This window comes from Cervus elaphus, chromosome 2, assembly GCF_910594005.1.
Source record: "Cervus elaphus chromosome 2, mCerEla1.1, whole genome shotgun sequence".
Lineage (NCBI taxonomy): Eukaryota > Metazoa > Chordata > Mammalia > Artiodactyla > Cervidae > Cervus > Cervus elaphus.
This window is the reverse complement of record NC_057816.1, coordinates 26,241,905-26,257,747: the sequence shown is the minus strand read 5'-3', so window position 1 is coordinate 26,257,747 and position 15,843 is coordinate 26,241,905. Positions and strand designations below refer to the sequence as shown.

At 41.3% G+C, this 15,843-nt stretch overlaps 1 protein-coding gene across 2 annotated transcripts in view; it reads right to left on the bottom strand.

Annotated features, from left to right (window-relative positions):
* NELL1 (neural EGFL like 1) overlaps positions 1-15,843 on the bottom strand; it is a 1,027,621-nt gene that overhangs the window by 905,208 nt on the left and 106,570 nt on the right. For both annotated transcript variants that reach the window (XM_043875125.1, XM_043875116.1), the window contains exon 3: positions 13,017-13,167. In XM_043875125.1, the coding sequence (XP_043731060.1) occupies positions 13,017-13,167 (151 nt within the window). The remainder of the gene's footprint in view (positions 1-13,016; positions 13,168-15,843) is intronic.

Sequence of the window (15,843 nt, the reverse complement as noted above, 5' to 3'; positions counted from 1 at the left end):
AATATGCCAGCAAATTTGGAAAACTCAGCAGTGGCCACAGGACTGGAAAAGGTCAGTTTTCATTCCAATCCCAAGGAAAGGAAATGCCAAAGAATGCTCAAACTACCACACAATTGCACTCATCTCACACACTAGTAAAGTAATGCTCAAAATTCTCCAAGCCAGGCTTCAGCAACACGTGAACTGTGAACTTCCAGATGTTGAAGTTGGGTTTAGAAAAGGCAGAGGAACCAGAGATCAAATTGCCAAAATCTATTGGATCATCGAAAAACCAAGAGATTTCCAGAAAAACATCTATATCTGCTTTATTGACTATGCCAAAGCCTTTAACTGTGTGGATCACAATAAACTGTGGAAAATTCTGAAAGAGATGGGAACACCAGACCACCTGACCTGCCTCTTGAGAAACCTGTATGTAGGTCAGGAAGCAACAGCTAGAACTGGACATGGAACAACAGACTGGTTCCAAATAGGAAAAGGAGTATGTCAAGGCTGTATATTGTCACCCTGCTTATTTAACTTATATGCAGAGTACATCTGCATGTGTACTGCATGTGTACATCTGTGTGAGAAACGCTGGTCTGGAAGAAGCACAAGCTGGAATCAAGATTGCTGGGAGAAATATCAATAACCTCAGATATGCAGATGACACCACCCTTATGGCAGAAAGTGAAGAGGAACTAAAGAGCCTCTTGATAAGGGTGAAAGAGGAGAGTGAAAAAGTTGGCTTAAAGCTCAACATTAAGAAAACTAAGATCATGGCATCCAGTCCGATCACTTCATGGTAAATAGATGGGGAGACAGTGGAAACAGTGTCAGACTTTATTTTTTGGGGCTCCAAAATCACTGCATATGGTGACCATAGCCATGAAATTAAAAAACACTTTCTCCTTGGAAGGAAAGTTATGACCAACTTAGACAACATATTAAAACACAGAGACATTACTTTGCCAACAAAGGTCTGTCTAGTTAAGGTTTTCCAGTGGTCATGTACGGATGTGAGAGTTGGACTATAAAGAAAGCTGAGCACCAAAGAACTTGAACTGTGGTGTTGGAGAAGACTCTTGAGAGTCCCTTGGACTGCAAGGAGATCCAACCAGTCCATCCTAAAGGAGATCAGTCCTGGGTGTTCATTGGAAGGACTGATGCTGAAATTGAAACTCCAATACTTTGGCCACCTGATGCGAAGAGCTGACTCATTGGAAAAGACCCTGATGCTGGGAGGGATTGGGGGCAGGAGGAGAAGGGGACGGCAGAGGATGAGATGGCTGGATGGCATCACCGACTCGATGGGCATGAGTTTGTGTATGCTCCGGGAGTTGGTGATGGACAGGGAGGCCTGGCCTGCTGCAGTTCATGGGGTCACAAAGAGTTGGACATGACTGAGTGACTGAACTGAACTAGATGATGCATATTTAAGTTTTATCTGCTGTTTCCTTCTTCAAGAAGAAGCTTCCTTCCAGGAGGAGAAAATCCCATTTCCCAGAGAATCTCTCCCATCTATTCTTACCCTTTTCTGCTTTTCTCTATTTTGGTTAATTTAACTAAAAACTTGAGCAAAGTAAACTCAAGAACTATACAGTATGTGACATGCAAACACAAGGATAAAAAAGTCATACCACCTCCTGCTGTCTGCTCAGAGCACAGTCCCAGTAGCCCAAGTCAGAACCTGGGGCATCACCCTTGACCCCTCCGTATCTGTCCCACACAACATCTAACACAACTACAACCAGTTCACACCACCTCCTAACTGTCTCTTAAATTAATCCATTTCTCTCCATCTGCCCCACCATTATCATACATAGTCCAGGCCTCCATCCTCTTGAATCCAGATTCTGGAAAGCTTCAGCAACCTTCTAACTGGCCTTCCATCTCCATGCATTTCTCCACTAAGCAGCAGATGTGATTTTTCTAAAATATAAATCTAAGTACGGCACACCCGTACTTAGATCCCTTCCATGACTCCTCATTGCCCTTGGAGTAAAGGCTAAGCCCGATGAAGAGCTTAGAAGTCCGCTCACAGTCCAGCCTCTTGCTTAACTCTCTGGTTCCCTTCTGGCCACACCTCGCACCTACGTCCCTACCTATGCTCTGCCCACTCTCCAACAACATGGCATTTTTCTTCAGTTAACTTAACCCACCATGATCGCGCTGATCTCTCGCCCCTTCAGTCACGCTGCATCTGTAACTCTCTTCTGTGTTCATCATGGTCTAGCTGATTTCTACTTATTGTACTTTGCCCCTTGAGCATAATCCTCATTGAGAAGGCTTTCCAACCTCTCTTGGGAAAATCAAGGTATTCTGCCCTGTGCTCCCTACATTCCTAGCAGGGTACTAACCACATTTTGTGGTGTTTTATTGATTTTCTCTACCCCTGCATGCTTCACAATTGTAGCCCAGTATCAACCACCACACAAGGTATGTGATAGATTTTCATTAATATTTCCTGAATGTTATTGATGAAGGGGTTTACAGTCTAATAAGAACACAGTTCTAAATCTACAGCCTCCCCAAATTTATTTGCAAAGTGACAACCTACTTTGAAAACAGCATAGAGAGATCTGCATTTGGGCAAGATTCCAATCTGAACTTGCTTTTTCCTTCCCAATTGTAAGCAATTTAACAACTGAAGTCACCTTTTTTTTTTTCAATATAAGCCTTATGCTAGTTATCCTTGAGGGAAGAATTAAACTTGAGTTTATGTAAGAGCTTTAATTTCTAAAAATGTACTGTTAATCATCCATGAAAAAACTTTTCTCTTGGGTTATGTTCAAAACAGGTAATACTCCTCTAGAATTCCTTCCACCTCCTAACCCTCCATTCTGATAGGCTTCAATAAATTGTCTGAAACTGCAAAACAATTTACATGTTAGCATAAATCACGGAAAAGGCAATGGCACCCCACTCCAGTACTCTTGCCTGGAAAACCCCATGGACAGAGGAGCCTGGTGAGCTGCAGTCCATGGGGTCGCTAAGAGTCGGACACGACTGAGTGACTTCACTTTCACGCATTGGAGAAGGAAATGGCAACCCACTCCAGTGTTCTTGCCTGCAGAATTCCAGGGACGGAGGAGCCTGGTGGGCTACCATCTATGGGTCACACAGGGTCGGACACGACTGAAGTGACTTAGCAGCAGCAGCAGCATAAATCATCCATAATTAGGAAGGCAAATCTGCAGTTAGGAACTACCAAATGCATTCCATTAGGACAACCACTGTTTCTAGATTATACATAACAATGTCTTAATTGTTAACCTAAACACTATTTCAAATGATGAGGAACTGCCAATATCTACCTTTTTCACTTCTGAAGAATCTGGGAAGGTATGAGGAAATATCTACCAAGAAAAAAAAAAACCTGAGGAGAGAAAGGGCAATGACATTTGTTGAGTGCCTAGAAAAATGAGACATGAGGAAACATTCACCTAAACACTCCTGTTGAATCCTCCCAATAACTCTATGACATTAGGCTTCCTAGATGGTGCTAGTGATAAAGAATCCACCCACCAATGCAAGAGACTCAGGTTCTATTCCTGAGTCACGGAGACCCCCCCCCCCAAAGTAGGAAACGGCAACCCACTCAGCATTCTTACCTGAGAAATCCCATGAACAAAGGAGCCTGGTGGGCTATTGTCCAGGAGTTTGCAAAGAATCAGACACAACTGAGTGTGCACATGTGCACACGCACACACAACATCATTAACTTCACTTTCCATAAAGGAACACCAAGGTTGAGGTAAATTAAAAGCAACTGCAAAAGCTCATACATCTTAGAGCTGACAGACCCAGGAATTGAACCCGCATCAATCCAGCGTCTAAGTAGACAGCTCTTTCTGCCACAAGAACTACAAAAACTGAAGAGTAACTTTTGAAATACAAAATTTTTTAAAAGGAGATGCCTTCTTAGCAAGTCAAAAATGTCCTCTTCATCTCCTCACAACAGTGTTCTACAGTAAGCTTTCTCTTAGACCCCCAACTTTCAGGTTCCTAGCCAATTATGTTTAGATTAAATTTTATCTATAATTTAGGAATAAAATTGAAAACCAGAAGATTTACCATTATATCTTATAGTGTTGCATATACTGGCAGAACTTTCAATTAGATTTAATCTACGTTAATTAAGCTTTCCATTTTAACAAAGCTCTTTATTAACATATTTCAATCAGGAAAAATAAACATTAAATCTGCATTGCTATTAAGATAGCTCAGCAAGACATTCGTCTTTGTTGCTCTACCAATGTGCTCAACTGGCACTAAAAAAAAGAGAATAAAAATCCGTCAAGTTAGAAATACAGGCAAAAATAACAAAGTGTCCATTCCACGACATCAAAGAGTCTATTTCAATTACTACCTCCAGATATGTTTGCAATTGTCTTTATTTTTAAACTTCCCATTTCGTTTTATCTACTCACTCAAGATATTCAGGGGAACTCAACTGGCTCAGTTTCCAAGGGAGTTTCTAGATATCATTGGGCCAAGTAGTTCACTCCTGGTCTAAGGAATCATCTCCCATATGATCCACTTCCGGCTGCTGGAATCCCACCAGGTGAGAGAGACGCCTGCCTTTAGCTAGAAGGAACCTCAGCCACTGAATGAACTCTTCCGCCATTAATTCAATAATGGCCCTGAGAAGAGCTGGGAGCCTGGCAGACACTGGAAGCAGAAATTTCCAAACAGTAAATGCAGTTTTTCTGGATGACAGAAAAGGCAGTGGATGATGACTTGCCAGGGATGCAGAGTATTCAGATCCAAAATGTGGTTCCCCGTGTTGCTCCATCAGCAAAGGTGACTTTTCACTGGAAATTGAACACTACCAGAAGGTTTGGGTGATAGATACTGTTTTCCTTTTTAACCAGTGAACTAAAGTGGCTGTTTGCTCATCTGGCCACTTCCCAGCATCCACCGTCCCCTCATTGTCAAATTTCCACCTTAACATCACCATCTTGGCTTTTTGGTTTTTTAAATTACAGGCCAACAATTATGGTAGATGTTTAGCAAATACTTTTTTCCCCCAAACTTTAGACTTTTCATTTTGTATTGGGGTATAGCCAATTAACAATGTTTTGGTAGTTTCAGGTGAATAGTGAAGGGACTCAGCCATACATACATATGTATCTATTCTCCCCCAAAACTCCCTCCCGTCCAGACTGGCATATAACATTGAGTAGAGTTCCATGTGCTATACAATAGGCCCTTGCTGGTTATCCATTTTAAACATGGCAGTGTGGCAAATACTTCTAGTCCTGTACAAAAATCCCAAGGGATTACTCGTTTCCGTCTCCAGGTACCAGCACCTTTGCCCTTCTCATTGTCCTTGCAACCTCCCACGTATAGTACATCCAGGGCAGTATCTATTCCGGGGGCAATATATTCCATGTGAACCCTGGGAATCAGACATGACATTTCTGAGCAGCCCTAACCAGAGCCAAAGAAAAGGAATCATCTGTCTGCTTAATATTAACAGTTGCTAAGTACATACTGTGTGCCTCTGAGTACCACCTGGCAAAAACCCCTGTGTGAGGCAGTCTCTTACCTACGCTATTATCATTATTTGCGCACAGACCACATTCCAAACAATCAAGACAGAGACTGCCTAGTTATTCCAGTAACCAGGCTTTCTCAGCCTTGGCACACAGTTAGAACCAATTTCCCAGTAATGGTCAATAAAATGTGGTACAGGCAATGCATGGCACTTCCAGGATTAGCCTTTAAAGCTATCCAGGGAGATTATGACAAAAGTCTAATCATAGTAGAAGCTATTAATCTACCTCACTCAGAATGTCCTAGTTCAAGGTCATAAAATAAAACACATAGTTGAATAATGCAACTAAGATGCTACACAAAGGTTTATCTGTGTAAACACAAACTACACATCCTTTTAAGATGTTTCCCCTCAGAAAATAAAAGTAGTGAGTATGTACAGGTACCAGAAAAGATTTTCACTCTCATTATCTTACAGTACATATTATACATCTTTAATTAACCATAAAAACCAGAAGTCATCCATTAAGTACTTCTTCATTTAATCACTTTGAAATTTTTAAATATTCCTCTAACTTAGATCAAAAAGAGGAAGTTAAACTGAAATTTAAGAACTATAGAAAAGAACTGAAAATGAAAACAGTATATAGCAGTATCCATGGGCTATATCCAAATGATACTCACAGGAAAATATAAAGTCTTCAGTGATTTTACCAGTAAACAGAAAATACTGAAAACAAATGAACTAAACATCAAAAGAACCAGTAAAAATACCAAAGCGACTGAAAAAGAGGCAAGAAGAAAAAAAATCAATGAATTTAAAGTGAAAAAAATGGCAGACCTCAATAAAACTTAAGAACTGTTTCATTAAAAAGGTCAATAAATTACACAATCCATGATGAACTTCACCAAGAAGGAAAAATATATATTTCATATTACAAGTTAATGAAGAAATAACCACAAATATAAAAATTTTATTAAGTAAAGGAATATAATGTCCAACTATTTGCCCAAAAGAGGGAGATCTCAATAAAATATATGATTTCAACAAAATGTAAATTGGTCCACAGAAGAGTCTAAAATTAATTAAATAGAACAATACCATAAAAGAGATGAGAAATGAACATTTTCAGCAATAAAAGATTTCCCAGCCTCCCCAAACACAAATTATCAGCCCACATTATTTTCAGGCAAATTCTATCAGAAACATTTATAGAAGAGGTATTGCCTATATATTTAAACCAATCTAGAGCATAAAATTCAAAAAGCTTTGAATGAAATCACAGTCAGTAAAACTTACTGTATCTCACTTATGAGTTAAAAAGTATTTAATGAGTTTAAAGTGTTTAGAACAATGTCTAGCATTTATCAGCACTTAAATTAACATTACCATTTTATTATTATTATTAATATTGATGCAAAAATCTTAAACATTAGTAAATATAAATTTAAGGATTTCAGAAATAATTCAACTTTATGGACTCAATGTAATTAACATTAAAAAATGAAAGAAAATAATAATTATCTCAAAAGGTATCCAGAGAGAGTGTTTAATAAAATGTTACAGCTGTTCATAATTTTTTGGCCTTTTAAATCAGATGACGACTTTATGTGTGTATATATATACAAAACACACACACATATACATACTATATACACATATATATAAGTGAGATTGATTTAATAACATGTAACAGCCGTTCATGATTCTTTTGACCTTCCGGTAAATCAGGAACAGAACTGTTTCCTTTACATGGTAACATGTATGTGTGTATATATGTATATATACATATACACATGTAAGACAGATAGTTTCTAATCTATCAGACATTATATTAAACAGATAAGGAAAACATTAAGATAGTATTGTCTGCTGCTTCTCTGACTTTAATGAGGACCTTTAATCTCAAGAGTCTAGCCAGTATCATAAGACAACAAAAAGGGATAGCTACTATAAATACTGGAATGAGAGAGACAAAACTCATTATTATCAAGTTACAAAATAGTATACTTAAAATCAAGGGGGATCATCTGAAAAAAACTAAAACAAAAAAATTTAAATGCCTAGTGCCTGTGGAGTAAGTCACTTCAGTCGTGTCCAACTCTTTGCAGCCCTGTAGAGTGTAGTCAGCCAGGCTCCTCGGCCCATAGGGATTCTCCAGGCAAGAATACAGGAGTGGGGTTGCCAGGCCCTCCTCCAGGGGACTGTCCCAACCCAGGGATCAAACCCGGGTCTCCTGCACTGCAGGCAGATTCTTTGCCATCTGAGTAAGCCACCAGAGAAGCAAATGCCTAGTACATGATACATAATCAACAAATGTTAGCTAAAAAAACACTATTCTGCATAGCTCACATAGCCTAAAAGTCTAATACAAAAATCAGACCAAAGACATCAAAAGGAAACTACAAATCATTCTTTCTCATGAATATAGATACAAATATTAATATACTATCAAATCAAATCCAGGAACATATGAAAAGAACTATATCCCACATGACTAAGTGGGATTTATCCCAGGAATGCAATCTTGTTTAATGTCCAAAATCGACTAGTATAATATCCCACATCAGTAGAATAGGATAAAACTACATGATCATCTTGATAGATACAGAAAAGCACTTGAAAAAAGTTAATACTCTTTCATGATAGAAAACATGCAAACTAGAAATGGAAGAGAACTTCCTCAACCTTATAAAAGCATGTTAGGAACAGAATGAAATTTCTTCAACCTGGTTAAAAGCATCTAAGAAAATCTACAACTAACATCAAAGTTCTTTCATGTTGGGAGTGTAGGCCAGTAGTTCATTTCATTTTATTGCAGAATAATATTGTGTTGTTTGGATACACCTTTTATTTATCCAATTCATCAATTGATGGGGCTTTGGAGTTGTTTCCTCTTTTTGGCTATTATGAATAATGCTGCTATGAGCTTTCCTGTAGAAATTTTTGTGTGGACACACATTTTTATTCTCTTGGTATTTAAGTAGGAGTAGACTTGCTGAATCAAGTAGTCACTATGTTAAGAGTTTTGTGGAATTGTCAGACTGTCTTTCAAAGTGCCTGCACCATTTTACATTTCTACCAGCAGTATATGAGAGTTTCAATTTCTCCCACATTCTTGTTAATGCTCATTATTACCTTTCTTTTTGATATAGTCATCCTAGTAGATGTGAAGTGATACTGCATTGTGACTTTTTATTAACTGCAGTGCAGTTACTTTATGATGTTACATTTCTGGTGTATGCAAAGTGAATCAGCTGTATGTATACACGTATCCCCTCTTTTATGGATTTCCTTTGCATTTAGGTAACCACTGAGAATTGTTGAGTATTGGTCCCTTAGATATACAGTATGTTCTCTGCACTGTGGTTTTCATTTAGATTTTCCTGATGGCAGATAATGTTGAGTATCTTTTCGGGCACTTATTGGCTGCTATATATCCTCTTTGGAAAATTGTCTATTCAGAGCATTTGTCCATTTCTAATTGGGTGGTTTGTCTTTATGATTTTGTATTAGTTGTTTTATAGGTATAAGTCCCTTATTACATATGATTTATAGATTTCCCCCCCCACCCCGCCATTCTGTAGATCCTATCATTTTCTTCATGATATACTTGGAGTCAAAAAAGTTGTTAAATTTGATGTTCAGTTTTTCTTCATTGCTTGTACTTGTTTTCGAAGAAACCATTGCCTAATCCTGAGTCTGAAGATTTACTGCATATGACTTCTTTAAAGAGTTTTATAGGCTTAATACTTATGTTTAGATCTTCGATAGATTTTGAGTCAGTTTTATATGTGGTGTGAGGTAGTGGTCCAACTTGATGTTTTGTATGTGGATAGTCAGTTGTCCCTGCACCGTTTGTTGAAGACCAATGAATTTTCTTGGTAACCTTGTTGAAGATCAATTGCACATAAATATGAAGGTTTATTTCTGGAGTCTCAAATTCTATTCCATTGATATATATGTCTATTCTTATGCCAGGACTGTTTTAATGATTTGGCTTTGTGTTAAGTTTTGAAATTGATAAGTGTGAGTCCTGCAACTTTGTTTCTTCCTTTTCAAGATTGTTTTGGCTATTTCAGTTCTCTTGAATTTTCATATGAGTTTTACGACCAGCTTTTCAATACCTTTCCCTTTCCCTTATCTGCGAAACTCAACCTGTTCAGGAGTCTCCCCTCTAGGTTGTCTTCCTTAACTTAATATACCAAATTCACTGAACCTAACACCTTTCCATCATTTTTTGCCTATTTAGGTTGACATATCAAAAAGTAATTCAAGGAAGGTTTACTGAACTCTGGTTCCCCAGTATAGACTCTGACATGAGAATATAAGAGCAAGTGATCTATTAAAGAAGTGCTCCCATGAGAGGGAGGGAGTGAAACAGGAAGTCGCAGCCTCAGCCTGTTTCCTGGTCACTCTGGGGGATGAATGAAGCCTCAGAGACTGACTGGTCTCCAGGCATCCAAGGCCAACAGACTAGGCTTCCGTACTCCACGCTCACGAGTCAATCGTTGACCTTCAGGCAGCCTGGGGATGGAGTGAACTCCCACACGCTTCCACTCTGAGTATAGTAGGATGAAGAGGCTACAGAAGCTGATGTCCAGTGCTCTGAGCCAAGTTGTCAGGTGCCAACCTTCAGAAACAGAGTTCATCAAAGGCAGGTGAAGGGCACACCGAACCTACACAAGCGATCTGATGGGGTCAGGGAGGGTGGCATCATGTCCGCAGCCAGGTCAAGGTGGGGCGGCTTCATGGGCACGTGACCAGTGTATCTGCACAGGATTCTGCCCTCGGAAGGGCCCCACGCTTCTGGTTTAATAGTCTGTAGTCACTGTCTTGAAATTCTTGGTAATTTTATCTTTGCCTGCAGTTCCTAAGTGAGGTCAGGGGGACTGTGGAGCACACAGTGGGCAGGCTCGGTTCATAGCAGCCCTGCGTCCCACCACCTGCCACCTCCCTGGGACCAGTTCTCAGCCACTGGCTCGGCTGCCCCCGCCCTTCCCGCATGCTCTGCCCAGTAACTCTTGCCACCCTCTGCCTGGGCAGTGACTGCTGCCTAGGCTTGGGGATTCCAGCGTGCTCCCACCACTGTCCACTAGGAGAGGAGGGGGCACAGAAGCAGTTTGGGGGAGCCACATAATCTTGAAATTAGCTGCACACTGCCTTATAACGCCAGTGTAATGCTTTTCTATTAATAGCTCTTTTTCATTCCTTAGTTTTTTTGTGTGGTCATGCCATGCTTCCCACGCCAAACGCTTAAATTTTGTTTCTTTCATTTCCCCACAAAAAAACTTGCATAGCACCTAGAACAGAGTAGGTGCTTCATAAGTATTTTCAGAGGATTAACATAAAGTTGGTATTACATTAAAACTGGCAGGGAGGTTCCGATCCAAGATGGTGACTTAAGAAGATCCTGAACACACCTCCCCCAATTGGCACACTGGGTCTACAGCTACCAATGGAGCAACTGCCTCTGGAGAAAACCTGAAGACTGGCTAAGGATGTGGGCAAATGAGAAAAAAAAAACTGCACTGAAGCAGATAGGAGAGGGTTGGACATAATCTCACCATAAATCCCACCCTCATTCAGAGACCCACAGTCAGGAGGAATTAAAAACCTAGAACTTCCTTTTAAGGGGCAAAGAATTTGAACTCCACAATAGGCACCCCAGTTCTTAAGACCTACACCTAAGAGACAAGCCTCCCACAGCGCCTAGCTTTGAAAACCAAAGGGATTCCCGTTCCCAGGACCCTCAAAGCTATAATGATCTGAGAAACAGCTCAAACCTGGGATCCACCCACCTCAGGGGCCCAGGTCAGAGGCAGCTCATTTGCTTACAATAAAGCAGTGGCTTGAGGCGGCTGCTGCTGCTGCTAAGTCGCTTCAGTCGTGTCCAACTCTGTGCGACCCCATAGACAGCAGCCCACCAGGCTCCCCCGTCCCTGGGATTCTCCAGGGAAGAACACTGAAGTGGGTTGCCATTTCCTTCTCCAATGCGTGAAAGTGAAGTCACACAGTCGTGTCTGACTCTTCGCAACCCCATGGACTGCAGCCGAGCAGGCTCTTCCGTCCATGGGATTTTCCAGGCAAGAGTACTGGAGTGGGTTGCCGTTGCCTTCTCCTTGGCTTGAGGGGAAGGCATCTAATCTAACAGACATATTCAGGGGCCTGCCGTAACACTCTCCAGGAGGAAGACAGGCAGCCGTACCATCTTGGAGTCCTCTCTCTGCCAACTCCAGGCGGGTCAGTATACAGAGAGCTTTTGCACTATCCAGTGCCCTGGGTTGGTTGGTTGGTTGGTTTGTTTACAGCTGAAAGGGACACCTTTCATTGCCCAACCCTGGAGCCAAGCTCCTGGATCCCCTGGAACTGTAACAGTTGACGAGATAGTCCCTGGCAGGCCACTACTCCCAGGGCACTGCATACACAGCAGATTGAAACACACCCCAGGTCTTTTTGAGAGGGAGGCCTACTTACTTGTCCAGGAGCTCTGGCTGCAGAGCAAGCTTCCGGCTTGGCACACTTATGGGGGCCAAGAGAGGGGGCTCTCAGCGAACAGAGGCTTGTGGACACAGTCTTTCTCCCCTCTCCTTCTGCTTTGCTCCAGCTTACCAGTATATCCCAGAGAGGCCCTTATACCTCGTCTTAGATTATCTAATTACTTAAAATTCCCTAACAGAGGGACCTTTCAAAATGAAAACCCTTATATGGCTTCCCATTTATCTATGGGGTCTTTAGTCCAAGTTTTGTTGACATGGCATCAAAGCTTTGAAAGGATCTGACTTTCTGCCTGCCTCTGTAACACCACCCATCGCTGACTACCCCAAACATCTCAGCCCCTTCCCCACACACACTTACATGCAAACCACTTACCTGTTCCATCCTCAAATCACGACAACCTCTTTCTGGAATGCTTTTCTTCCTATTCCGTATCCCTCCTATACAGCCTGCCAAATATCTACTCACTTGATTTCCTTATCAACCATCATCCTTTCTTGGCTTAAGACAAAGCTTAGTAGAATCAACAGCAGCTACTTTGATCCCCGAAACACAAGTTTCCAGCACTGCGTCTACACTTCTTTACGACATTCATTTGTCCTACTAATGGGGACATAGTTTGTCCTTCCTTCCCTACTTTCTGTGATGTGATCCTTAGAATAAAAATTCTATACTATCCATCTTAATATTCCCAGTATCAAGCACAGTTACTATAAAATAAACACAATGAAGCTCTATTGGAAGCTGTTGGTAAATATAACTAATTAACTTGGTGACCTAAATCTGATGGATAGAATGTGGTTTTATATGAGTGAAGTCTATTAGGTGAGAAAGACACTCACGAGTGGTCCTTGCAGAGCAAACAAGAAAGCCACTTCACCCAAAGTAAATTCTTAACACAAAGTTAAGTACATGAACATGTTCAACAGCCGCAAGGTTTCATCCAGCCAAACATTCTCCTGGAGTTGCACCCTTTACATTTTGTGTAGTGCATGAATTCCAGGTAGATCTTGAGAAGTAGATGGCACTTTCTTACCTGTGTTCCAGTTCTCGAATGGAAAGGATCACTCCTGACGTCGATGGCTTCTGCTGCACAGTGGCCAGAAAGGTGAACTCACTCTTATTCCGGAACAGCTGAATTAATTTCTCACTCACATGAGGGGCTGCATGGATCTCTCTTTCTGCATCTAAGGGGTCAAGGAGGAGGAGAAGGGGTAAGAAGAAATACAGATGGGAAAAGAGGAGAGGGAATATGAGAAGGAAAAGGAGGAAAGACATACAGTTAAAAATGCCTTGTCTGGAAGATCCAGGGTCCCTTTCCCCTTTGCCCTTCTTGTCAATAGTTTCCATTTTCAGGTGCCGCCCACCAATCCACATGGCTGCCCACACTCAAGGCAAAGCCCGGAAATGCTGTCCCGGCCATCGTGCCCACTTGTCACTTTGACAAGTTCACAATTGGCCAGTCAGTGATTTTCTGACAGGGATTTTGATGGGACAGGGAGCAATTTGGCCTGCTGCAAACAGATTAGGTTGCTGAAAATAGGGTGAGAGGCAGTCAGATAAATGGGGTCCAAAATTCAGAAAATCCTGAGTCTAATAGCATCCAGGGCCACTCAGCAGGCTCTCATTTCCCATTTCCTGTGGCCTCAGCTTCTATCTCTCCACACACATCTAGGGAAATATGTCCTGGCTTTGTGACCAGGAGAGATTTACTAGAACTAATAATGCCAGACAGCTGTGCTTTTGCTAAAAGAATAAATACAAGGCATGCTCAGGATCCATCAGCGTGCCTGGAATTTCTGTGCACATCCAGTAGATGACTGTCCTCATGAAATATTTATTAAAGTTTAGGCCAATTCAGCAGGTCTAGAGGTGTGTGAGTTCAGCGAATCCTGCTCCTAGACAGGAATCTTTCTTTCTGCAACATCCGCATAATGAGAGAGATCCCTCATTTCATACTCAGACTCACCCTTGTCATGATAAAACTAGGTGTCACACCACTATTTTACACTATACTTTCTGGCACCAGAAAGTGGGCACCAAGGCACTGGAATTAGAGAAAAGTATTCAGAGGATTGGTGGCCTTCTCTCATGTCAATGTCCTCTGCAAGCGATAGGGTGATACAGTGATACATATGCTAACTACTTGGGTATTTCTCCAGGACTGCCTGAGGAACCCTTGAAAAACATATTATAAAACTGCATTACTTACAATAGCCAAGATAATACAGGAAACAAACTAAGTGTCCATCAACATATGAATGGGTAAAGAAGCTGTGGTGTACATACAATGGAATCCTACTCAGCCATAAAAATAGAACGAAATACTGCCATTTGCAGAAACATGAACCTGGACCTGGGCATTATGCTAAGTAAAATAATCCAGACTGAGAAAAGACAAATATTATATGATATCACATCTGTGGAATCTAAAAAATACAATAATCTAGTGAATATAACAAAAAAGGAGCAGACTCACAGACAATCAACTAGTGGTCACCAGAGGAGGGGAGGGGGAGTGACTATACGGGGTGGGAGAGGGGAGGTATAAACTATGCGGTGTAATATAGGCTCAAGAATGTACTGTGCAACATGAGAACATAGCCACGATTCTGTGGCAACTGTAAATGGAAAGAAACCTTTAAAAACTGTATGAAGAGTTTTTTAAAAGAAAAGAAAAACATAGAACTACAAAAGTCATGTCGTCCAAGCAATATCACAGACTCGTATTAGAACCTTGAACCACCTCATTCTAAAGAGTGGCTTTTAAACAAAAAGAAACCCTCAAATTCTTGACCTCAGGCCTCAGTATTCTCAACTGCAAAATGAGGGGGATAGACTAGGTTGATGCCTCACAGTCCCCCCGCCCCCAGCTACATTGCCTATAATCCTACACATTGCCAATTCAAGTTTGCAGCACAGAAAAGAACACAGTCTTCCAGATGTAGGAGTTTAGGTTACAGATGGTGGGAAGTGAGAAATTAATTATTTCCTGCCGTGTCAGTAAACAAAGCATGCACAGTCAACAGCAATTGCAGCCACCGCAGAAGGTAAGGTAGTGAGCCCTTTGGAAGGTGAACTGGAAGCGGGTGAGCAGGTGAGGGAACTTAGGAAGGGAAGAATCTCTGCTATTAATAGCAGCCATCAGACTACAGCCACTTCCCACAGTTTCCCCTGAGGAACCTCAAGATGGGAAAACAGGATACTGGCCCCCAGATATGTGAGGTGCGTAGCAATGATTTCAGGGAGCCCAGACTCTTGCATCTTTCCATACATAGAAAGGCACTAAATTCCTTAACTTGGGTTACCTGGTTTTCTTTAATTTAAAATAATCTTTTGACTTCAAACTACCTACCTTTTGTTGCAAAATTTCTACGTAACCTGGCCCCTCTCCTCGCCTCCTTGGAGCAGTTCCCTCAGGGTTAATTAAGGTGCTGCCTCCCAGGCTTAAGTCCTAAAAATTTCCAGTGAATAAAACATAATGAGTTTGAGTAAGCTCCAGGAGCTTGTGATGGACAGGGAAGGCTGGCATACTGCAGTCCACAGGGTCGCAAAGAGTCGGACATGACTGAGCGACTGAACTGAACTCAACTTTTAGGTTGTGACTAATCTTTTTATGTCCACAGAAGTAAGGTTGGTCCTCTACTAAGAAATGACCCAACCCAAGAACAGTCTACCCATAGAACACCTACCTGAGTGTCATTTGCCTTTCTGCCTAAAGAAAGGCCTTCCCTACTTTACTACTAAGTGGTATGCTGTCAGGCTTCTGCCAAGGGCTGATATGAGTCACTTAGGGAATACTTCTATGCCTTTTACAAAATTCTAGCCAAAGACTATCCATTGTTGCTGTTATTCAGCTGCTA